The 24,313-nt window shown below is 49.3% G+C and overlaps 10 protein-coding genes across 10 annotated transcripts; 6 read left to right on the forward strand and 4 right to left on the reverse strand.

The window, feature by feature from the left end:
* Positions 1-243: 243 nt before the first annotated feature.
* On the forward strand, positions 244-1,185 carry KY384_007719 (uncharacterized protein; the record flags this gene model as incomplete). Its single annotated transcript, XM_044816209.1, has 1 exon — positions 244-1,185. The coding sequence occupies one exon, from the start codon at positions 244-246 to the stop codon at positions 1,183-1,185; it is 942 nt and encodes a 313-aa protein (XP_044666849.1).
* A 34-nt stretch (positions 1,186-1,219) lies between these two features.
* KY384_007720 (uncharacterized protein) lies at positions 1,220-2,015 on the reverse strand (the record flags this gene model as incomplete). Its single annotated transcript, XM_044816210.1, has 2 exons — positions 1,220-1,437; positions 1,493-2,015. 2 exons carry the CDS (start codon positions 2,013-2,015, stop codon positions 1,220-1,222), a joined length of 741 nt encoding a protein of 246 aa, XP_044666850.1.
* A 332-nt stretch (positions 2,016-2,347) lies between these two features.
* On the forward strand, positions 2,348-6,158 carry KY384_007721 (uncharacterized protein; the record flags this gene model as incomplete). The annotated part of the gene is made up of 4 exons (XM_044816211.1): positions 2,348-3,081; positions 3,133-4,282; positions 4,336-5,424; positions 5,577-6,158. The coding sequence occupies 4 exons, from the start codon at positions 2,348-2,350 to the stop codon at positions 6,156-6,158; spliced, it is 3,555 nt and encodes a 1,184-aa protein (XP_044666851.1).
* Positions 6,159-7,051: 893 nt separating this feature from the next.
* On the forward strand, positions 7,052-9,047 carry KY384_007722 (uncharacterized protein; the record flags this gene model as incomplete). The annotated part of the gene is made up of 2 exons (XM_044816212.1): positions 7,052-7,361; positions 7,417-9,047. 2 exons carry the CDS (start codon positions 7,052-7,054, stop codon positions 9,045-9,047), a joined length of 1,941 nt encoding a protein of 646 aa, XP_044666852.1.
* An 890-nt stretch (positions 9,048-9,937) lies between these two features.
* Positions 9,938-13,082, reverse strand: KY384_007723 (uncharacterized protein; the record flags this gene model as incomplete). The annotated part of the gene is made up of 6 exons (XM_044816213.1): positions 9,938-10,083; positions 10,134-10,302; positions 10,351-10,389; positions 10,705-10,926; positions 10,994-11,096; positions 12,205-13,082. 6 exons carry the CDS (start codon positions 13,080-13,082, stop codon positions 9,938-9,940), a joined length of 1,557 nt encoding a protein of 518 aa, XP_044666853.1.
* A 1,445-nt stretch (positions 13,083-14,527) lies between these two features.
* On the forward strand, positions 14,528-16,341 carry KY384_007724 (uncharacterized protein; the record flags this gene model as incomplete). Its single annotated transcript, XM_044816214.1, has 2 exons — positions 14,528-15,153; positions 15,204-16,341. 2 exons carry the CDS (start codon positions 14,528-14,530, stop codon positions 16,339-16,341), a joined length of 1,764 nt encoding a protein of 587 aa, XP_044666854.1.
* Positions 16,342-16,630: 289 nt separating this feature from the next.
* On the reverse strand, positions 16,631-18,583 carry CCT1 (T-complex protein 1 subunit alpha; the record flags this gene model as incomplete). Its single annotated transcript, XM_044816215.1, has 5 exons — positions 16,631-18,103; positions 18,154-18,258; positions 18,306-18,391; positions 18,443-18,490; positions 18,541-18,583. The coding sequence occupies 5 exons, from the start codon at positions 18,581-18,583 to the stop codon at positions 16,631-16,633; spliced, it is 1,755 nt and encodes a 584-aa protein (XP_044666855.1).
* Positions 18,584-19,054: 471 nt separating this feature from the next.
* KY384_007726 (uncharacterized protein) lies at positions 19,055-20,029 on the forward strand (the record flags this gene model as incomplete). The annotated part of the gene is made up of 1 exon (XM_044816216.1): positions 19,055-20,029. The coding sequence occupies one exon, from the start codon at positions 19,055-19,057 to the stop codon at positions 20,027-20,029; it is 975 nt and encodes a 324-aa protein (XP_044666856.1).
* Positions 20,030-20,149: 120 nt separating this feature from the next.
* On the forward strand, positions 20,150-22,728 carry KY384_007727 (uncharacterized protein; the record flags this gene model as incomplete). The annotated part of the gene is made up of 4 exons (XM_044816217.1): positions 20,150-20,592; positions 20,644-21,042; positions 21,141-21,718; positions 21,767-22,728. 4 exons carry the CDS (start codon positions 20,150-20,152, stop codon positions 22,726-22,728), a joined length of 2,382 nt encoding a protein of 793 aa, XP_044666857.1.
* A 414-nt stretch (positions 22,729-23,142) lies between these two features.
* KY384_007728 (uncharacterized protein) lies at positions 23,143-24,270 on the reverse strand (the record flags this gene model as incomplete). Its single annotated transcript, XM_044816218.1, has 2 exons — positions 23,143-23,992; positions 24,158-24,270. 2 exons carry the CDS (start codon positions 24,268-24,270, stop codon positions 23,143-23,145), a joined length of 963 nt encoding a protein of 320 aa, XP_044666858.1.
* Positions 24,271-24,313: the final 43 nt, after the last annotated feature.

Genomic DNA, 24,313 nt, shown 5'->3' on the forward strand with positions numbered 1-24,313 from the left:
GACATTCAACGGCTAAAGGGGATCTTCAATCCAGCTTCGCTGCTCGGCATATCAACCATCTCAGACGGTTCCACATGTGACGAACGCCTCGTTGAGGTTACCGGCATGCCTCGCTTCATATCAAGGACTAAACCTGGTCCATTGCAATTCAAACCATTCGAAATCCTAAGGCAGAGCTTCGAACTCCGCCGCCGTCGTCATAATGCGTTGATGAACCGACATTCCGTCGGCTTTGTTCCTACTATGGGTGCCCTTCATGAAGGCCACTTAGCGCTGATACGACAAGCCGCTCGCGACAATCATTGGGTGTACGTTTCGATTTATGTCAACCCCACTCAATTTGGTGTAAACGAGGATCTGGGCTCTTATCCGCGGAATTGGAAACAGGATTTTTCCATACTCCAAAGCCTGCAACAAGAGTTTCGCCGGCCGAGATATCAGGGGCGGATTGGAGTAGTCTTCATGCCAAATTCGACAGAAATGTATCCTGGGTTACCACCGAGTTCCGAGCCTAATGGTGATGGGTCCTTTGTCACCATCACTCCGCTTGCGAGAAGACTAGAGGGTGCGTCAAGGCCGGTGTTTTTCCGGGGTGTTGCTACAGTTGTCATGAAACTTTTGAATATTGTCCGGCCTACAAGTGTATATTTTGGACAGAAGGACATCCAACAAACATTCGTCATCAAGCGAATGGTCAAAGACTTCCACATGGACACTGAGGTCGTTGTGGGCCCCACAGTACGCGAGCCTGACGGTCTTGCTTTGAGCTCTAGAAACGTGTACCTTGGAGAGCGGAGACGAAAGGTAGCGCTAGTACTTTCCAAGGCGCTGAGAGCTGCGGAGACTGCCTTTGCCCAAGGCGCGAGAAAACGGCGATACCTCTACGCTGCTGCTAAGGACGTCTTGGAATCAGCCAAAAAACAGCAAGATGCTCTGCCATCTGATCAGCGAGCAAGATTTGAAATCGATTATATCTCTATAGCTGATACTGAGACACTGGACGAGCTAGAGGAGCTTGACTCTCGAAAAGGGGCGATCGTCAGTGGAGCGATCAAAATGCTCCCAATCCAGGAAGCGAGGCAAGGGGAGCATCTCGGCCAAAATGAGGACGCCACGACAGTACGCTTGATTGATAACATCAGATTAGACTTGCTGTCCGCGAAGCTTGGCTTCCTCAAACGATGAATTGATAGACATTACGAAAGTGGTGCTTATCATATCAGAGGTCTCTTAGATATTTCTGCTTGAACTTTTTGGTCCCTCGGTCTGTCGCCCTTGTCAAAAATTGGGATCCATGGAGCTCAAATACTAGATTTGGCGATATACTCTCATGGTGGATCGCATTGCCCTCACAACCTGATCCCTTCGACTCTTTTCCTGCCTCTTGGGGTATCTGCGGGAGCTCGAAGTGAAACACAGTATGCTGTTTGGGAATAACTAGCGCCTATCAGCTTCGTCTAACTTCGCCCTGCAGAGAATTTAGGGCGCGCACCCTTGAGCTCATTCTTCCTGGTAATGATCTGAAAGGTAAATTTGGTGTCTCTCACTGCTATACCTTCCAAGCCAACATGACCAACACACCGGCTTCGGACGACCTTCAAGAGTGCGCCATGATAGTCGGCACTTGTAAGGATGCCTCCTTTACTGTCAGCTGTAATGAACGGCGTCCGACCTTCTCCTATCCCCAAGATCTCCCACATATAGCCAAGCCACAGTTTGTGGAGGGGAACGTATAGCTCATATTTTCTCGCATCATCAGGGATCTCATAGATGCGCAACTTTCGCATCTCCTTTGCCGAAACTGGTTTGACTCTTCGCTTTCGTGCGGTCTTTCCCTGCTTTTGCAAGCGTTGTAGACGACGACCTGCTCTAGCATCTTGAGACGTCGGATTTGGAGCTGTTGGTCGGAGGTGCAGCGGTTTCTGAAGGACTTTTTCTGACAGAATTGCGGATGCTGCATCTGGAGAATGTGCTCTTTCAAGCAACTGCTGTGCAATGTGCTTTGTGGGCGCCATTGACAGCGCTCTAACGTTCGGTCGTTGGTGCCAAATACCCAATTTAGAGTTTGCGCTTTCCGTCACCGGACGCGCTGAAATTAGCGTGACGCACTAGACGCGTCTGAAATTTACTGGAATTGGACAGACTGCATTCGACGTCTTTAAGGAGCGAAAGACAGAACACTTGCCGGCATGCAGAATAGATGAAGATTAGCCCTGAATTTCATGCCTCCATAGTTTCTGACTAATACGACATGACGGACCAGATAGAATTATTACGCTTTGCCAAGATTAACAGTGAATGGGAAAGTGAATTAAAAGCCGCGGTTTAAGGCACTATATCGGTCAGCATGGGTTCATCAACACATTCGACACCCCAAGGCAGACGCCACTCTAGTCGCCTTCACTCTACCAACGCTGGACCGACAGTCTCCAGCTCCCCATGTACTACACCCAAAGTAGTGGTCACGAAGTCGCCGCCGAATTGGAATTTTGCCGTACCTGTTTCCAAGGACATGGTCATGGAGGACATGCGCCAGACCCGTTCAAAGCCACGAGTGACCTACGAGATATCGTCTGATTCGGAAGGCTCTGGAGAATCTCTGGGGGATGGATCTTCTTTTTCTAGTCCTGAGAAACCGCCTTTGGTCATCATCGACGAGCAAGATGACAGTGAGCATTCTGAGAGTCCACCTCCTCCGGCTATGAAATTACGAGAATCGGCCGCTGGACATAACTTGCGCCAGCCAGGCGTGCTTCAGCAACCCCGCCATGTCTTGGAGAATGGCGATCGGCGCCCTCGCAGAAAGGCCAAGAGATCAAAGACGACAGGACAGAGCAATAAACTAACAACTAAGAATTATGATGTGACTGCGCAAACGGAACGGTCCCATATCAGGCAGCATATTTCTTCCGTGACTACCCGTGACCGAGCCAATTTCTTCATGTCAAAGGCAAACGTATTTCTTCCTCTGCTCCCTCAGGACAATTTCATCAAGCGTCTTCTTGAAAAAGCACCAAAGACAAGTGAACCAAGCAGTCATATTTCTGTACCATATCAAGTGATCAACAAGCAGCCGACTGGGTAAGTCGTCTTGTACCTATGTCTCCTCCCACTCTAATATATGTAACTTAGAGTGAAAGCGACTATGAAACCCTACCAGCTTCTAGGGCTATCTTTCCTAGTCTATCTCTATCGTAATGGTGTTGGAGGAGTGTTAGGTGATGAAATGGGTCTGGGGAAGACCCTGCAGACGCTAGCTCTCTTTTCGTACTTGAAAGAGCATACACAGCAGTCTCAATCAGGCCAATCTAGGCCATCTCTTGTCGTTTGCCCCTTAAGCGTTTTGAATTCGTGGATCTCTGAAGCAAGAAAATGGACACCTGATATGAAGGTATTAAGGTTTCACGGCCCTCGCCATGAACGAGATCGTCTCAAGAAGGTAGCCACTGGAGGATTCTATTCTCAGGGCAAGCCCCGCACGCAAACAGCATTCGACCGGACTGCGAAACGTCGACCGATCATTGACCTCGAATCTGAGGATGAGCTTGCATCTTCTACGAACGGTGGGCCTGATTTGATCGTTACAACCTACGAAGGCTTTCTTGCCGAGGAAGGCTGGTTCAAGAGAGCGTTCGTATGGAAATATGTCGTTCTAGACGAGGGCCACAAAATCAAAAATGATGTCAGTCTGATCTCGAAAGCACTGCAAGGTCTGGGAGCAGAATACCGATTGATTTTGACCGGAACACCCTTGCAAAACAATCTTCTGGAATTGTGGGCATTGCTTCATTGGCTTTATCCTGAAGTCTTCACCGAGAAAACTCAGGAATTGTTCAAGAAGTCATTCAATCTTTCTCAGGGTCGAGTATCCACCAAAGCGATGGATGATTCAAGACGGCTATTAGAAGAAGTCATGTTGAGACGTATGAAGGATAGCCCTGGTGTGGATCTCAATCTTCCAAAGAAAACTTCCGTTCTACTTTACTGTCCACTGACCCCGCTCCAAGAGTTTTGGTATATGAGACTCTTGACTCGAACAGACAAGGGGCTTCTTGACGAGCTTTTCAAAGGGGGTCAAAACATAGAAAGCAAAGACGAGCCTGTCACTTCTACTCTAGAAGTAGAAAAATCGTTTCTAGAACCCATCTCCGGAGATCAGACAGCTGCCCCTTGGGATGAGTCCAAAGAAATGATGAAGCAGGCTGTTGTACGAGAGCAGCAGGAAGAATCCAAAAGTCCAGCTTGGCGAAAATTGATGAACCTGCTCATGCAGCTCAGAAAGGTGTGTTTAGCGTCTATGGCGTTGGTCCACCACTAATATTACATTACGTGAAGTGTTGCAATCATCCGTACGTCCTTCCCAACGCCGAGCCTGACCCATATACGCCAGGCGAGCATGTGATCCATGCGTCGGGAAAATTTGTAGTCCTTGAGAAAATGCTTGACCAGCTTGTCATCAAGCAAAAGCGAAAGATCATCATCTTTTCTGGCTTTACAGCCATGCTTAATTGCGTAGAAGATCTACTTGCTCTTCGGGGCGGTACCGGCGAGATTTTCAGATACGCCAGACTGGATGGGGGTACTTCGCGAGCCAGGAGGAATCTCAGTATCCGGATGTTCAACTCTGATGAGACCAATTATCGTGTGTTCCTCATCTCTACCCGGGCCGGTGGACTTGGAATCAATCTGGCTGCGGCGTCTGATGTGATTATGCTCGATCAAGACTTCAACCCTCAGATAACACTTCAAGCCGAAGCAAGAGCTCACCGTATTGGACAAACCAAGCCTGTTACAGTCTACAAACTATGTACTCAAGGCACAGTAGAAGAACAAATGCTGGGCAGGATACAGAAAAAACTTTATCTATCTACGAAAGTAATGGAGTCAATGCGGAACATTCATACGACTTGGAAGACTGACGGAGGCTTTGATGAACTCTCGGCCGAGCCAGACACTAGCATGCCACACTTGCAAACAGAACAATTGATGTCATTGGTGAGACGTGGTGCTCAGGCTCTGGCACGTCCACAATTAAAGGTGGACGAAATGTTGAGCTGGGACTTTGAAACAATGCTCGAAAATTGTAAGGATAAGCCAGCTGACTATTTAGTTGCCCAGCAAACCAACGTCGAGTACAAGAAGGAAGACGAAGAGAAGTGGCTATCGCAGATCGAGCATGTGCAGTCACGCGTGTTCAATGGCAGAAAGCATAAATCCAACCAAAGCACAGCGGAGATTGCCCAGGAATGGAAGAGAGAGGAACGAAGAAAGGGTAAACATACTACGGTTATGGTTGGTGGGTACGCAATATCTAAGGAGAGCATGAGCTGCGGGGATTGGGAGGCTGTTCCTACTTTGGCAGGCAAAGATCCTCGACTTGCAGAGCCAAAGCGTGCGAAGAAAGCCGAAGTCGTCAATCAAATTGTAAGTGGACGTCATGGTCATACAAGAGCTTCTACTGACCACTTCAGCACTGTCAAGTCTGCTGGGACGGCGGCAGCATTTTGTGCTGTTCGTTGTGTCCTCGGAGCTATCACTATGAGTGCCTAGATCCTGACGCAAAAAGACGCTCAAAGGCAAAGATCAATTTTGCTTGCCCCCAGCATCAGTGCGCAGACTGTGAGCAAAAAACAGGAGATGCAGGGGGAATGCTATATCGCTGTCGCTGGTGTGAAAAAGGGTATTGCGAGGACTGTCTGGACTGGGAGAAGACTGACCTCCTCGGAGAAAGCCTCAAGGAATACGAGATACTCGGGTTCCCAAGCATCGTACAGGCTTACTACGTCAAGTGTCCTGACTGCACGGAACACCATAGTGAAAGCAGCGAAGCTCGTACCTTTTGTGCGGATAGATCCCAAGAGATTGATGATGAATATGAGGAGCTTCTCAACCACCAGGAACTCCTAGCAGCTGCAACAGAAGTGGCCGGACCCCAGATTGCAGGCTCAGATGGACCAGACAGCCCGGGATCGTTGACGGAAGGACCGACCCTAGACAGCTCGGGCATCAGCACTCCAGGTCTCGCCCCAAAGGTGTCTGCTGAATCAACAAGCAAGAAGCGGAAAATGCACATTGGGCTCACACGTGGCGACCGAAATCCAAAGAAGCGCCTGTCAAATCCTGCCTCTCGACTTAAGATAGCCAACGTTGAGCCCTGAGATGAAAATGAGCCGTCGTGACTCGTTTATGCCGCTAAACGAGCGGTATAGCGCGGAGATACTGAGTTGAAGGTGGAAGAGTTGGGCATGGGTATCCCCCGAGCTAGGCGCGGTGCACTGACGAACGGACTTGAAACCCTTCTGTGAAGGGAAGAGCCGGAAACTGAAGGATGAAGAGGTTAAGTGGCGACCGCACATCTAGATCACACCAATCAGAAATGGTTGAGGCGAATGAAGCGGTGCCCAGTGTTGAAGCCAAGGAGATCTGTCAAATCTGTTTTGATAGACGACTGATCTGCGTAGCAACATATGACTGAGATCTCGGCTTGCAATTTATAGATGGAGTCTATTGAAAGAGATTCACGTATTTTGTATTCTTCTACCAGGTCCCCTTCCAAGCCTTCCTTGATCAGGGTTGCCCCCTGAAAAACCTTCCGAACTTGACCCGAGATTTAAATGAGACAGCTGTGCGGAACTCCTCCGCACCTCAAACCTCGCACCGCCCTGCCTAACAAGTTTGATGCTCAGCAAAGCAGCAGGAATCTTTTGACCGAATCTTTATTAACATGTCTTCGTAGGGGGAATCGGTCAAGATCACACTTGTTACCCTGTGCAGACGTAGTTATTGTACTTTCTGAATTCTGCATTCTATCATCCCGTTCCTATCATTTTCAACTTCTCACACGATATTTGTAGGATCGGGCGGCAATCTCCGAGGTAGACATAGAGGTTGGATGTGGGGGTTCTTTCATGAAAGAAGGAAGGTCGATTTAACAGTACGGCTATCTCTGTGCTCAGGTTGATGCATGGGACCTTCTGAGTGCTCAGACTAGGAGGCAACAAAAGCTGAGAAGAGATACCCTTGGGCATTTCCTTCCTGCCTGTAGCATGAAATGGCCCTCTCGCAATTCACACCTATATATTGTGGTCGGTCAGATGCCGAAGTTGAAATTAGATCCAAAAAGTACGGCAAGGAATTCAACGGCCCCAGTAACAATCAACTAGATCGAGTTGCCAATCCAGACGATTACTATGAGCCCCTTGATCATAATCATGCAATCACTATCGAATGGAAGCGCCAACTAGGAGGCATGCTCCAGCGGGAAATGAGACCGCAGCAAGCGCAACATCCATGGTTTCTCATGTTTTTCCCCGAGAACTATCGGTTGTATAAACACAATAAAGAGACCCGCGATCACACTGGTAAGTATGATTAGACCTTGGACGAAGGGAAAAGTGATTGCTAAGTGGCCATCAGACGCATATCTGTACGGGTACCCTCAGGGGCGAAAGAAGCGTTTCCGAAGCGCACAAGAATTCTTTCCACATTTCCTATGGCTCATGGAAGGTAAAAGCGAGGACTATGGTGATTGTGCGTGCAAGAATTGTGCGGGTGACTGGGTCCACAAGATTGAGCCATTGCCTGGTAGACTCGGATTTGTGCCTGCCGCAAAGGAAGTTCAACCAGTGAAAAAGGAACAAACTCCAATTAAAAAGGAGCCAATCCTCCCCAAGAAGGAGTCGATTACTTTGTCACCAAAAGTCGTGATACCTCAGAAATTCCCCCAACAAGCAACCACCCTTCCAAGACCACCCACCAAAACACCGGCGCCGAACAATTCGGCTTCCGCTGTCCCAAGGACGCCGGCTCAACCAACGCCAACGCCCCTACCACCGCTGAAATCAAAGGAGCAAGAAATCGACTCTCAATATCGCCGATACATATATCGTATTGGCGAATTAGTATGGTTCAACAGGGGAACTGCCTGGGGTCTAGCTTTAATCACGAAACGGGACACCATTATCCAACAAGGAAATCGATCTGCTGCACGTTATCTTGTACAACCGCTTTCTCATCCGCTGAGGCATCCGGAATCCAAGATACTCACGTCAGACGATGTTTTGCGTCCATGGCTTGCTTGGTCAGCGCCAGGGCCTACCCACAGAGCTTTGACCGGCAAAAACTATTCTTCTATTGATTGGAAAGCTGTTATCGCAGGGCATTTCGGGACAGGAGACGCTGAGGTTGATGGCAGTATATTAGCTGCGAAGCAGATAGACGACAGCTTCTCCCTGGTGTCGCCCTTGACAAACAACACGCTCACCACAGGCGAGCGTACCTATCTAGCCTTATTCCTTGGCGGGGAGAAGATCTATGTCAGAGAACCGGTGAGACTTCGGATCAACCAGGGCCAAGACGTCCTGGTGATATACGAAATCGTTGAGAAATTAAAACCAAACAGCACCAACATAACTTCAGCATCAGTCCACGTCATTGGCGATATTTATCGATTCGTCACTCTACCTTACGACCCATCTAATGCAAAGCTGTTCGCCAACGCCCATCTCCCAGAACGAATGAAAGCAGACCTCGAATTTCGAAACAGCGTCACAGTTCCTATCAAAAAGGTGCACTCTTTTTGGAAATTGATGCAAAATGGTTCACGAGTGTCAATACAGGACCTCAAGGGTCGCTGGTACGAATCGAGCATACTCTTACCAATACTTCGCAGCAACGCCGTCTTTGCGAGCGAAGTACAGAGGGGCGAAGTCTCTGACGTGGGTGAGTGGATTAACGGACGAGGTGATGCTAATGGTGCCGCTGGGAAGACTGGCTCGAGGTTTAGAGAGCGTCTAGAGGCAGTAGGGAGAGCCGTACCGATTGGGGTAAGATTGGGTGGACCAGAGGAGAGCGGTGAGGGTGGAGTTGAGACGGAAAGGGCGTCGAGCAATCCCCAAGTTCAGCAAGCTTCGAATACTCCGAGACCCGCTGTCTCACAAAGTGTTAATCAAGGTCCGAGGCGTGAGTCACTGCACGCTCAGGGAACGGAACAAAGTATACGACCAGGACAAGGCGATCTTCCTCAACACATGGATGTTGATAGGTAGCATACTCACGGCATGTCAAGAATGCGTAATCATCAGATTGATTGTAAAATAGTCACGGGCTAGAACGTCCTTGGGAAAACGACCAAGTGTCTCGCCCAAAACACATCCAGCATCTAAGATACCGATATAGTCTTCGAGCTAGAGGTCTTCGTCCATGATCCACTGGCAAATGTCACATTTTCGTTATTTCGTTCGCGCAATTGACTTGATCCTTACTTCTAAGAAGTCAAGCACCCTATTTATGGGGTGTATTTGGCGCATTGCTACTACTCGTGGCCGGCAATACCAACTGTCCTATAGCGGTTCGAGAGGGATGAGCACCAAACATTGATGGGAAGGTTCTCTCAACTTACTCCATTTAGAATAACCAATTTGTCTATGTCATCAATTTTTCCGTGGCTTGATATTAAGTTGTTTTACTTCAAAAGAGCTCGCGAAGTCTCTCTCAACACGAACATCAAGTAACACACTGCTATCTCTTTGATAATTGAACATTACCCATGGCGCCCCCTCGAGACTTTATTTCATCAATTGGACGTGGAACGCTCCGTTGGCCAGTGTTGAGGAAAGAGCTCCAACAATTCAGAGGCTTCTTTGGACGGTTCGTGTCAATGAATGCATGTATGGCTTTAGACAGAAGGGAACTCTGAACAAGAAAACATGATGCAGTCTTCAGGAGCACGCAGAAGGAGCTTATTCTCTAGCCCGAAAAGGTTGATAACCTGATCAAATAGGCCTGGGGCAACGAGTGTTTCTTGAACATGGTTCAAAGTCTATAGAGGCTGCGTTACCTACCTGAAGGCCTTTAAATATATTGTTTTATAAAGTAACTTCTGCGGTCTTGTACTCCATCGACCCTGTACTTACGATAAAATGTCGCACAATCATTTCTATTCAAGCAGTGGGTTTTTGCTGTCCGTCGAGCCAAGTTCTTTTAGCGGTGGGATAGGCTTAGTATTCTCAACGTAATCGTACTGCCCGGAAGCGTTCATCAACCATGAGTCTTGCGGTTTTCCAGTACCTCCAAGAAAGTTCACTGGAATATGTCAATCTCTCTAGGTAATGAAAGCGGAGTAAGAGACTTACTTGGGAACCCAATATCAAAGTCGGTAGCTCCATCTATGGCGTTTATATCGTCTCCCGAAAGCTCCAAAGCCAGGGCTTCAATATTCCCTTTGAGGTGATCTACTTTTCTTCCCCCAAGAATTGGAAAAACATAAGTGTTGAATGTGAGAGGTTTTGGTTTATTAGAGACCTGAACCTCAGCTATATAGACGCCTACGTACAAAGACTTAATACTAACCCTATAGCGGAGCTCCAGATCCGGTGAGGTGTAAAGAGCCTTTATCCAACACCATAGCGCTATACCTATGTTTTCAGAAGCGTACATGGGGATGATCTCGCCCTCGAAATCGCGTTCGGCTGCGGACCAGCGGCCTTGATAGACAACGAATTGAGAAAGACAATGGTCACGAGCGTATTAGTTAGCTTTAGAGACGACCCAGGCTAGTGTGTCGGAAATACCGAGATAGAGGACCTTGCCTTGTTAGACGATGGTATTGAGTGGCATTGATTCGGGAATGCTGGTCGTGAAGTCCCACCTACCCCTGGTTTAGCAAATATTGAGTGTGATGACATGAACAGCAGACCAATGTACATAGAGAATGTCAATATAGTCAGTTTGCAGCTTTTTCAGACTGTTTCTTAACGATACGTGCAGGCTTTTGGCACCGTTACCGGCACTATTAGAGTGAAGGATGTCGTTGAAACCCTTGTAGTTTGTGTAGCAAGTCGTATACGTAGTCGCCACGACCATCTGGTCTCGAAGCCCTTCCGACGAAGCCAGCCATTCCCCGATCCATTGCTCCGATTGCTCACTCTACATTCACAAGATGAGTCAATTACTGATTCACGAAGTGTCTTAGGCGGCGATTGTTATCACTCACCTGATAGTTGTTTGCCGTATCAACGAAATTGCCACCTTGAGAATGGTCGAAGTCGAGGAGCTCAAAGACTTCCTCTTTCTTCATTCCGCCCATAAAATCAGCCCTGACCCAAATTAGACCCCATTTTATATATAGATGGGGCAGCTTCACCAAGCGTCTCCAAAATTCATGCCTCCAATGCATAGTGGAGACACCTTCACAGCGGCACCGGGCGAAAGGACACGATGGCGACCCAAAAGCGACTTTGGTGGTGGAGCTGGATTCATCGTGGCTTCAAAGACCTTGATAAAAGATAAATATGGGCTGGGATGACGGGCACGAAAGTGGTGCGATGTTGCAAAGGATGAAATGGGAAAGAACTTGATGTCTGGGGAGAACCCAGGGACCTTTTATAGTAGACAAGAGACGACGCTCTCGTCCGACTATGGGTAGCTGTTCCGTCGATCATTGTCGACGATTGTTTAACGCCTTGGCCACTTGAGAAGATAAAGCACGAAACTCATCCGACAAGTCCGTGCAAGAAATCTGATATGCGCAGATGTGCCTCCTTGACGGGAAGCAACTTGTCTGGAGTGCCTTAGATTGGACTCAGAGGAACGACAAACTGACCCTATTATCTATCCTGAGATGAAGACCATGAATTTGTCAGAAGCAGAATCATTGGCTGGAGTCCAAGATTTTCTGGGGGTATCACTAGTAAAGGCGCCTCAGGCAATCCTACTTGTGAAATGAGCGGTGCAATCACGGACGAAATCGAGACGTCCATACCGGAGAGAATCCGGAGTCATCATCGCCAACATTGTAAATCAGATTGGGAAACCCTTTGTCACGACATCTCAATATCTCTACCACTAGAGCTTTGATTGCTGGTATTCCTGTTTTCGCTATTTACATGTATTGTCATATCCAGCCACAAAGCCCGGCAGGTAGATAATGCTCGCTCACGTACGATGTTGGGTATAGTTGCTCGCAAATAACAATGTCGACTTCCGCCGCAATATGAAGCGAAGAAGATCCGCGCCACGCCATAAATCTTCTCCAAGAACGCCAATGCCCCAAAAAAGTCAAGCTGCGTTAGCACGTTGGTGATTCTATCGTGAGTCTGAAGGAAGATTAATGGTTCAAGGTCTTGGGATCGTCGGCCGTGCGCCGTCGTTGTCCGAGTCGTTCTCTTCCTCAATCGTCTGTTTCCAATGCTCCGGAAGACAAACACATACAAGGGGAAGGCTTTGAGTTCGCCTTGCGGCGAGGCGTCCATCCGTCGGGACGAATCAGACACCCCGCTATCCCTGTGTTCTTTCCTCTTCGGATCGTACTCTTCAGCTCTTTCATCTATTCGCACCCCAGTAGCCCAGCCATCGTCCCATATACCCACGACCTTAAGCATCTCCCCCCGTTCCAGTTCGAATTCGTCACCTGCACGGGGCTGGTATGCCCATAGCACTGAAACTTTGTCATTAGGGTGAATTTCATCTGAAGAATAATAATCTTTGAAGAATGGCAGTTGCTCGGACTGTCCGCTCGTCACGTCATTCGGGGAAGATAACTGGCCGTCAGTGTTGGGGGAGCTGTAATCATCAAGCGCCCCAAGCGCCGACTGACTCGAAAGCGAGCCTCCTCTTTTGCCTGCCAACGGAGGACCAGTCTTCTCAGGAGTATCGTTATATGCCTCGGATTCAGAGGTATCCCCAAACTTCTTGCCAGCGACGCCTGCTGCAGCCCCGTTCGCGTACGAGCGGGAACTGCTCGAATTGTTCTCCAATGCAGACATCCTGGCGACCCTTCCTCCGGGTTGTGGACCATAATCAGGTGGGAGTGTTTGAGCTCCTGGTTGCGGATTGTATGTCATGCTTGGTGCGCCCCTTCGATGTGGCGTGGGTTGGTTGAAGACGCTGGCCTGGCTTCCTCTTCGTCTCTTGCGAAGGCGAAGACATAGCAGTATCAAGAGACCTAGTATTAAAGCTGCACCAAACACAGAGCCTAATACGATGCCAGCTATTGCACCATTGGAGAGACCTCTGTTTTGATCTGATCCTCCACTGGGCGAAGGACTGGCGCTAGCTGTTTGGGATGGGAAGAGCGGTGGCATTGAGGACGTTGGTGGCAACTTGATTCCAGCGCATCGATCTGTAACGTTCGAAGCTACACAGCATGAGTCGGTAGCATTGGGAGAGCTGGCAGCGCACAGCGTGCAGAGTCCTTGCAAATTAGTCGCAAAACCACAGTCATTAGGCTCATTTTGCTCCGCCGTGACACATCCAGTGCTCAGTGAGTCAGAGGGTAAAGCGCAATTGGTAAAGTCTGCGCGTATTTGATCCATAAAATTGGCTTTCGGCGTTCCGCAAAGCTGTTGATTCACTGCAATGCCTTCTTCGCTCGTAGCTTGTTGTGCCTAGGACATGTGAGCGCAGGGTGACATCGATGGCAGCGCAACTTACGCAAGACTCTGCACACAACGGTCGGGAGGCGGTGGCTGTTAAGGAGCAGGGACGAATCGAATTCTGCACCATCGCATTACAAATTACACTTGTACTATATCGTGCGTAGAATGAAGTTGTATTAGTGAGGTTGACGTTACTACAGCCCAGCAATTGCTGGTATCTGAAGAAAAAGCTTTAGCATGGAGCTCAAGTGGAGGCCAGCATGCGACGTACCGCTGCTGCACATAAGTCCTGTTGACATATTGACTCAGCTGTGAGTCGAATTGCTCAACATCTGAAACGAAAGCAAGGAAAGGGCTTCCCCGGTGTTAGCCAGTGCTAATGCCCCCATGATATATGGAGATCTCACTAAGTGGAGGACAATTCGGGACCCGTGGAGATGGATGACTCATTAAAAGCTGGACACTGCGTCGACCCCTGGAGTGCTAAACAGCTTTGAGCCCTGGCGGTGGGGAGGCTGTAGGCGATCAAGGTCAAGAGGATAGTCCGCCCGTCTGCAAAAGCGCTCTTTCGCTTTGCCATTATGCCCGACTACGAATCGACTCAGGCGAGCGTGAACGAATGTTGGTATAGCAGCTGTCAAAGCATGACTGCGGTTGAGTTGCTCTTGGGTGAAGGCGTTCCGGCAAAATCTCCAAGAGCGGTGTGTAGAGTCCTAGCTTCGAGTACGCCGTCAAGTCGCGTCATTCCACCTGTTTCATTAAACTGTAGTACGCTGTAAAGGAGACAATTAAGAAGAGAAAAGAAGAACGAAGGTGCAGAAGACAGACACGCAAAAACAAGTAAAGAGTGACCAGATGAGAAGAAAGAAGGAAGGAACGACTCGGCTGGGCAGGAGGGGGAGCACTGCTAAGTTGCTGACGAACTGACGGCCAAAACAAATCGATTGGATTTCATGGAGCAATTGACGAAAGGGGAAATTAGCTCTCTAAGCCCTTTTGGGCTAGGCGGATCTTGCCCCTGTCCGGCGTGTCCGACTGCCGAAACCTTCTGTCTCTAGGCTAATGCCCTCGGCCTGCTAAATTACTCACAACGGTCAAGCTAACCGTCACACCAGCAAGGCGAGTCACCAGGCCTGAGTAACACTGCGGCCATGTCCTCGGAAGCCCATGACTCAGTCGGTGCGGCAGCCGAGAAAACAGGCGCAATCAATATCAATGGCGAGGAAAGCTCAGAACCTTCCAAAAGCGCACTGAAGAAAGCCCAGAAGCAGCAAAAAATGGCAGAAGAAAAGGCCGCCAAAGCTGCCAAACTCAAAGAAGCCCAGGTCAAGCCAGCAGCGAAAAAGTCATCTGGAAAGGAAATCGAGGGAGCAGAGCTGAAGGCAATCAACATAAAGAAAGAAGCCGACTTCGCTGGATGGTATGCGCAAGTTCTGACCAAAGGCGGATTCATATCCTACACCGACATCTCGGGCTGCTATGTCTATCGTCCAGCAAGCTACGTGATATGGGAACAGATCACCGCCTGGTTCGATAAGCGCATCAAATCTATAGGTGTAAAAAACTGCTATTTCCCTATGTTTGCAACGAAGGAGCAGTTGGAGATTGAGAAAGACCATGTGGAAGGATTTGCCGCCGAGGTTGCTTGGGTCACTAAGTATGGCAATTCGCAGCTTGAGAAAGAAATCGCTATTCGTCCTACCTCGGAAACAGTCATGTATGGCCATTATGCCAACTGGATAAGAAGCCATAGAGACCTTCCCCTCAGACTCAATCAGTAAGTACCTTGAGGTCCTCAGATCCATCGCAACTAACTCATGCACCTAGATGGAACTCAGTTGTCCGGTGGGAGTTCAAGCACCCTCAACCTTTCCTCCGAACACGAGAATTTCTTTGGCAAGAAGGTCACACGGCGCACTTGACCAAGCAAGGATCAGAAGAGGAAGTTCTACAAATCCTTGAATGGTACGCTGGTGTATACGAGGAGCTTCTCGCAGTCCCCGTGATAAGAGGCCGGAAGACAGATAAGGAGAAATTTGCAGGCGGAGACTACACGACGACTGTCGAAGGTTATATTCCCGAGACTGGAAGAGGTATACAAGGCGGGACTAGTCATTGCTTAGGTCAGAACTTCAGTAAAATGTTCAACATCGTCGTTGAGGACCCAGCGAACAAAGAGGGCGCAAAGCTTCACGTGTGGCAGAATTCTTGGGGATTGAGCACAAGAACGATTGGGGTAATGGTCATGATACATAGCGATAACAGGGGTCTCGTGCTACCTCCACGCGTTGCGGAAACACAAGTCGTCATTGTCCCAGTTGGAATTACTGCCAAGACATCGGAAGACCAAAAGACAGCGCTTCATAAAGAAGTTGACGCACTAGAAGCAATACTGAAAGCAGTGGATCTCCGAGTCATCTCCGACAAGAGTGAGGGCTACTCACCAGGCTGGAAATTCAACGAATGGGAGCAGAAAGGTGTGCCGCTCCGCCTTGAATTTGGCCCTGGCGAATCGAAAGGACACTACGTGACAACCTCACGTCGCGACATTCCTGGGAAAGAGGGCAAGGGCCAAATTGCCATCACGGAGCTTGGCGCTGAGGTCCCAAAATTACTTTCCACAATACAGAGCGACCTCTATGACCGCGCAGACCAGACATATAAGCAACACACAAAGCAGATCACGGCATGGGACGAGTTCGTCCCCTCTCTCAACGCAAAGAACGTGAACTTAATTCCCCACTGCTTGACCGAGAAGTGTGAGGACAAGGTGAAAGAATTGAGCGCCAAGAGAGATACGGATGACAATGTCCCTCAAGACGAGAAGGCGCCAAGTATGGGAGCTAAAAGCTTGTGCATTCCTTTCAAGCAGCCTTCGGGGGGTCTCAGAGAGGGCACGCAATGCCTGAATCCCGAGTGCGATAACAAGGCAGTGAAGTGGTGTTTGTTCGGGCGAAGCTACTAATGCTAAGTGCTACGGGAGACCATAATTGATCGAGAAAGAAGCATGACGATGTCTGAGGAAAGAAGAATGAAGTTCTTGAGGCGTGGAGCATCTCGCTTGCTAAGGGGATGATCCCATGAGTTAGTGAGGCACGAGGGACCACGTTGGAAGCATTTTGCGGAAGAGCATGATCACAGCAAGCGAGAGCAGTTAAAGGACGAAACAGGGCTCGGGGCGCATTGGCCATAGTCTGACAGCAGATTTGCGAAACGTCACAGCTTCGTGTAGATGACAAGTTCAAATTTGAGATCTACATATGCCCATGTGGGTCTTCCTCTCCCTTCTTTTCAGGATCCAACTTTATCATCGTATCAATCCTCATGATCGCGATACACGCCTCCACCGCGCTCTTCAATTGTCTTACTTTACTCATACTTGGCTCTAATACCCCTGCCTTGATCTCATCTACACATTTGCCTCTCCGTAAATCCAGGCCGAAGTTCTTGAACGCTTTCCTTTTCGCTGCAAGCCTTGCCTGCTCCTCCTGTGCCGCGGAAGCCTGCTTCCCGCCTTTCGAAGGTGACGACTGCGGCTGTGGCTCGTCCTGCTGTTTCTGCGACGTCGCATGCAGTGATCTCAGTTGCGCGACAAGATCCGAGGCATCCTTGGCCGCATTGACAGTGAGGGTGCGGGGGATGACAAGAAGCGATTGTGCAAATTCCCCAATCGCAAGCTGTTCCCTGCTGCCAACAGTAAAGGCGAATTCTTCTAAGTAAATATGTAGAGCGGTTTCAACAGCGCCCCCACCAGGCACGATGGAGCCGCTCTCGAGTGTTCGTTTGATGGCGGAGAGCGAGTCGTGCATTGAGCGCTCCATTTCGTCGAGGTGGTAGTCATTGGAACCGCGGAGGATAATGGAGGCCGAGCTATGGATCCTGGTGCCCTTGACGAGAATGCACTCGTCATCGGAGATGCGTTCCTGGGACACTTCTTTTGCTTGACCGAGGCTTGAGACTTCAAATTTCTCATTGCCGTCGAGGTCAGAGAGCGTGGATACTAGTGTTGCTCCTGTTGCTTTTGCTATGCGTCGGAGGTCTTCCTTTTTGCAGCGTCGAACGGCAATCGCGCCCTTCTCGATGAATTGTTTAAGGCAGAGGTCGTCGATGCCTTTGGTTGTGAGAACGACGTTGGCCCCTGCTCTCAGAATCATATCTACCCGTTCCATGACCATGCCTGATTCTCGCTGCCGTATCTGTTCGAGCTGATTTGGGTCGTCTATTGTGATATTCACGCCGAGCTTCATCCGTTCCTTCTGCAGATTCATATCCAGACAAGCAATCTTTGCATCTGTGACCCGCGTCTTCATTGCCTGTGAGGCCACCGTGCAATTTAGCGCATATCCTTTGACGAGCATCGACTCCGTTGCACTTTTGCCGTGTGCTTTTAGTATATTGACAGCTTTCACAGGATATTTGACTTCATTCTTATTGTTCGTCGATTTGACGGATTGCATGGCATCAACAGCCATGTTCGCGAAGAAGTCGCTGTCTGACCCTATGACTTTGCTTGCCATCGATGTTTTGGCTATGTTCACCAAAGACTCGCGACCAAGGTTCTCGATCCGCGTGCTTATGTTCTCGTTCATATACTTCACAGCTTCTCTGAGTGCGAGTCGGTAGCCTGTGATTATTGTAGTGGGATGGATTCGATTCTTCATAAGTTCATTCGCTCTTCGCAGCAGCTCAGATGCTATTAGCACTACTGAAGTGGTGCCATCTCCAACCTGTGTAGTGTCAGTTGGATGCGTAGCCTCATTGCCATTGCCGATCAAACCTCCTTGTCCTGTTGTTGCGCTAAATCGACTAGTATCTTTCCTGCAGGATGTTCGACATCTAGCAAACTTAATATTGTGGCTCCATCATTCGTCACTGTGACATCCTGCAATCTTCAGTGGCCATGCTCAAGAAGTCGAGACGAATTCATACGCCTATATCGTCCACCATCATTTTGTCGAGCCCGGATGGCCCGAACGAGCTTTTCACTACATTTGAAATTGCCTGTGTCGCAAGAACTGCATGAAGATCAGTCGAGGTTCTTGCGCTGGCCACGTTGACAAGGCTACCATTTTGGTCTCGAATGTCTGCTCCGCTGAGCTTTTGACCACCAAGGACTGGATCAGGGTCAGCCTTCGCAACAAGATACAAAATATGGGGGACGGACAAAGGGTGCCAGCATTTCTGGGCTGCTCAAATAAACCCGACATTTCTCAAGACTTCAAACCTTGACCGACCAAATCATGATCGGGTGTGGACGCAAAAGTTGTAGACTCCACAGCTATTTTCTCTTAGCTCGACGCGAGCGTGTTTAGGGCTATGACGCCTATTTTCGGCTTAGCTGCCTGCAGAAATTTGCTCTTCGCTTGGGTCGTTCTCGTTCCTCACAACCATCGGAGACTGTTCACTGCGACAGGCCATGAGTTCATTCTCGCTGCGGGCAGGTAAGTCAACTTCGTTATGTTCTCTTCCAAGAGCAGATGATTACTTTTTTAACAATCTGTCAATCCACTGAATCTACTACCTCCTGCAGTCGGGAAGCTAGTTTGATGTGAATCATATGTATTTCTTTATGATGCTTTGGAGACCCGTCTTGCCCGCCAGAACAAGCTCAGACAGTTTTTGCTGACGTGTCGATTGCATAGCCTGCGATCTGCGAGTTTCCTTGTTGTATACGAACGATGGTTTCCCCACCTTCGCACGAAGAAGTCGATCTTCCTCTTCCAATTTATCGAATCTCGAGCCGCACGGAACGTTACATGCTCTATGATTCCAAGACTTTTATGTGGTTGCGAAGAAAGCATAACATCCTGGGTGTCCTCATCGGTACCCTACCTCAGGTGCCACAGCAAAACATTTTCTTGGGTCTACCTGTCGAATTACAACCAGAAGAAGCCCGCCTGCTTGTTGAGGGCGGCTTGGCATTTGTGGTGGATGACCTCCGATCTCATACAGCTAATCTTGCGGCTAGAAGCGCCAAAGACAATCAAAGGCTAAGATTAAATCTTCGTCAGGAGGGGCTCAAGTTGGCTGGCGACTGGGAGGAGGAACGACAGCTGAGAAGCCAGCAAGTTCGGAAGAAGAAGGGAATTGCAGAACTCGATGAGTCCGTGGAAGAACATGAATTGACTGTGGAAGATGGTGGACAGCGTGAAGAAGCGTCGGAGAGTCTGTTTGTCGAACAGCCAGTCTCGAACGCAACAAGTCACCCACAACTTGAACCTAAACAGAATCGACAGCCATGGTCAGTCACTCAATCAATATCTTCGTTCTCGGTGCAGCACTTGAACAAGACAGCCTCATCAACCCTACCGGCGGTTAATCCATCTTCTTATGCTCTCTTCAAACGTCTGCACCAGAGGGGCTATTTCATGACCCCTGGGCTGCGATTCGGTTGCCAATTCTCAGTCTATCCAGGAGACCCGCTGCGCTTTCACAGCCATTTCCTGGCTGTTGGTGCCAAATGGGACGAAGAATTCGAACTTTTGCAGCTCATCGGAGGAGGAAGGTTAGGCACAGGCGTGAAGAAAGGCTTCATGGTTGGAGGACTGGAGGAGCAGCAGCCGAACGAGGACACAGGCAAAAGGTCGCAAGAACCTGACAACGCTGCGAATGCTCACGTTCGCACATTCTGCATTGAATGGGTTGCAATGTAGCGAGAACATACTTGGCTTGACCCATAGTTCGGCTTTTAGCCGCCTTGTGCATTGCCTCTTTGTCGTTCAGTGTAAGTCATACACTCTCCTAAGATGTCTCACCAGGTCTAGTCATCTGCTATGTCCAGTGACAGAGTTCAGTCTCATCTTCCGCCAGACCGACCTACTATACCAAGCCAATACCACGATCTGGGCAGCATCCGGACCGTCGTGCTTGCCACTGTGATTATATCGTTTGCCTCAGCAGACCTCAAAGTCGGCGATGATCAGTGTGCGGCACTTGCGTTCGATTCAGCGCAAGGAAGATTTCAGCCGGCATTAGTGTGCTGCTCTAATCTAGCGGGCAGAGGCTTCAGACCCACCCGAGCCACCATGAACGACGTGCATGAAGCCGTCCTTTCTAGCTCCAAAATAACGCCCCCGGGATGCAAGTCCATCTTAAGTTCCTGCGAGTCGTTACTGCATAGTCTCTACTCACTAAGTCTCCCAGAGTCAGCCATCGACATTGTCTCTTTTCCACCTTCCTGTCTCACCAAATTTCTTTACACGAAAACCGCCGCGCTGTTTGTTCAACAGACCCTCGAACTTCTATATTTGCATGTTGCTTAGTTCAGGCGATTGAATATGACTTTTGAAAATCTCGAAGCGTTCTTAAACAAGAAGTTCACACACATAGTCGTTGGTGGAGGGACAGCTGGTCTTGTCGTCGCTAGTCGTCTTTCTGAGCGCTCTGATATCTGTGTCGGCGTGCTTGAGGCAGGCTTGCCTGCCTTTGACGATCCCCGTATCAATGTTCCCGGTCGTTTTGGGGAGACGCTAGGATCAGAACACGACTGGCAATTCGAGACTACGAAGCAATCTGGCCTCAAAGGAAGAAGTCTACCTTTTCCAAGAGGCAAGGTTCTCGGTGGGACCAGTGCCCTCAATTTTATGACCTGGAACAGAGGATGTGCTGATGACTATGACGCCTGGGAGAGGCTTGGTAATGAAGGATGGGGATGGGATGGCATTATGTAAGTATTGGTAAAATGACTGAGGGATGCACTCCAGTACGCTGTCCACCATCGCGATTTGTCCATATATGAGTTCTTCCTACTTACCAGGGTCCTAGACCATATTTCAAGAAAGCCGAGAACTTTCACGAGCCAACACCGGAGCACCAAGAAGAGAATACATCCCTGTACGAAATTACGAACCACGGTAAAGGAGGTCCAATGCATAATACATACTCCTCAAGCTACAGAGCGTCGCATAAGCACTGGCATGCTACGCTGAATGCTCTTGGTGTCAATACGAACCCAAGCCATTTCTCAGGCTCAAATGTAGGTTGCTGGACTACCATCGCAGGGGTCACTCCGGATAAGGGCGAAAGATGCTATTCTGCTACTGCCTATTATCAGCCTGTTGCTAAGAGGGAGAATCTGGTTGTATTGACAGAAGCCATTGCTCAGGAAGTCTTGATGAGCCGAGATGACAACCAATGGGTTGTAAACGGTGTCAGGTTCAGTCGTGGGGGAAAAGATTATTCCGTCAAGACCCAAGGAGAGGTCATCGTCTGTGGTGGTGCTGTATCATCTCCTCAGTTACTTGAGCTATCGGGCATTGGCAACCCAGAAATCTTGAAGCCTGCCAATATTGGATGTAAGATCGAAAATGCAAATGTGGGAGAGAATTTTCAGGAACATATGAGTGAGTCTTAAAGCAAGCATTATAGACCTCCTCTGACAATTCGGCTAGTGACAGCCATGATATTCGAAATCGACCCTTCGATCACTACGCCAGACGATCTACGCTCAAATCCTATCCTCGCTGCCGCAGCTGACAAGCAATACATCCTCGAGCGAGCCGGTCCACGAACCATGATACCTAGCTCCGTCTGCTACTTACCTTTCACTCGTGTCATTCCCACCGAGATCCTCCGGAAATGGGGCCAGAGCCTCCTCTCTACTCCATCGAATCATCAACTCCGCGACCGCATACTAGCCGAGCGCCTTACTACGGAGAAGAACCTCGGACAGATCGAATACTACTTTGACATCTCAAACTACAACCCCTACTACGCCTCTGAAGCCGGCAAGAAATATGCCACCATGTTAATGATGCTGCAATACCCCTTTAGCACCGGCTGCATGCACATTCCGCCCTCTCCCGCCGGAAAACCAAAAGCGACAGCCGAAGACAAACCTTTGATAGATCCGAAATACTATCTCGGCTCCGGCGGTGACGTGGACTTCCAGTGCATGTCCCTGTGTCAGCGCTTTGCGGACAAAATCTGCCGCACTGCACCGCTTTCATCCATAATCAAGCGCCGCGTGTTCCCGCCAGAGAAAGGCAGTACCGGCGCCCCTCCACCGGTCGCAGAAGGAGAAGAAGACTTCTCCAACTGGGTCCGAGACACCATGATAACGGACTGGCATCCGATGGGGACGTGTGCGATGGGCGGGCGCGAGGGAATCAAGGAAGGTGTAGTAGATGCGAGACTGAGAGTTTACGGAGTCAAAGGATTGAGAGTCTGTGATGCGAGCATCATGCCCTTGCAGATCGCAGCGCATTTGCAGGGGACGGTCTATGCAATTGGGGAGAAAGGGGCGGACATGTTCAAGGAGGATTGGGATGCGAGAGGCAAGGCAAGTGGAGTGTGTGGGATCCAAGCGAACGGAACCAATGGTCTGAACGGACATGTGAACGGGGATGTATAGTAGATGCAAACGAAGATGACGATTTGCACTATGTAAACGGTCGACAAGAGAAAGGACGCAGACTGGAGTGTCCGAGATAGGTTGTGAGTGACTAAATCAATTCTTTATACACGTTGAGTGGCCGTAAAACGCTACCCAATGTCATGTTGTCACGCAAGCCGCCCGTCTAGTTCTACCTGATCATACAGACGCTTTTGAACCATATCGAACAAGGAACCCTATCCAGCAGAACAAACATCGCCTCCCACGCGGTAATGCAGACAGCCAACCAAGTGCAGCATCAAAATATCTTCTCTTAACAGTGAAGTCTTGTATTCATCTTACGCCTCCTTCATAATCAAACACATCAAAATCGAGACCCCGTGGGATGGCTCGCAAAGTTGTAGCATCCTTTGGAGATTTGAAACAGTGCCTTCAGTGATGATCAGAGACTGTCTGGTTCATAGACACGGTCTTGACGATGGTCCCAGCCTCCTTTTCATAGGGGCTCCGCTCTTGATTTCCTGCAGTAATTGCAGTGCCAATGTAAGGCTCCTGATTCATATATGCCTCTTCAGCCTTCATCCGACCCATCTCAAGTTCCTCTGGATGGACGGAGGGCGCTCGTGGAGTAGCGTCTCCGGGAGCACTGCTGAGGAACCCAGGCGTGGTACCGGCATTCGCGATTCTCTCTTCGCTTTCACTGCGCATATACCCATGTTCATCGTATTGGCGACGGTTGCGGCTGCTATTCATGCCTGTTTGGGAGGAGAACTTGTACCGATCTCCAGAGGCCCCACCACCCTGGCTCGTGGCCTTGAAGCTGCCGAGACGGAAGACGCGACTCAGGATCGGCCAGCAATGGGGAATATTGGCTACCATAACCGCGGTGGCTGCTTCTCCAGCATACCAGTTCAAGTATATCAGAGATCCATATCCGGCCGTGAAATTGTAGTATCGGTTGAGGATGGCGGCGAGAATGACAAAGATACCGAGAGAGAAAACGCCACACAGGACAAGCTTTCGTTTGAAAGGAAGACGTGCTTTGATAAGCATGGGCAGAGGAATAAGCAGCATAATTAAATCCGAGCTAATATTGAAAACTGACGCAGTTACAAGGTGATGGTAGTAAGAGGCACATTGTGAGTTGTCGACGGGGACTTGCCAATACTGCTGGATTGGCCTACACCAGACGCCCAAGAACAGGATTTGGGTCACGACGTAGCCAAGAACGCAATAGCCTCCGACCCATTTGACAAGTCGATGCTGTTTTGGAAGGCCCTTACTGCACAGTTCATTAGCGTGTCGTTGTCGAGATGAAACAAGCAACACTCGGTGCGACGCATAAAGCTTGTGCTCAAGAGTGACTTCAAGGGGAGTTACGTACGTCATGGATGAGTACAGAATCAATAAGCAGGCTTTGCAAAGCCATAACGTTGCTAGCTGGAACTGCTCCGTGACAAAGACGAACTTGCTGCCGTAAATGGCATTCCGTACTTCTTCGGGCGTGAGTGTTTCGAACATGCCAGGAGGTAGATAGTTGCTGAGATTTTGGCCGGTCATGTTGACAGATACCATCACGACCGAGAAGGTCATCTGGAGTGAT

The sequence above is a fragment of the Bacidia gigantensis genome, assembly GCF_019456465.1.
Source record: "Bacidia gigantensis strain McMullin 20006 chromosome Unknown contig_278, whole genome shotgun sequence".
Taxonomy (NCBI): domain Eukaryota; kingdom Fungi; phylum Ascomycota; class Lecanoromycetes; order Lecanorales; family Ramalinaceae; genus Bacidia; species Bacidia gigantensis.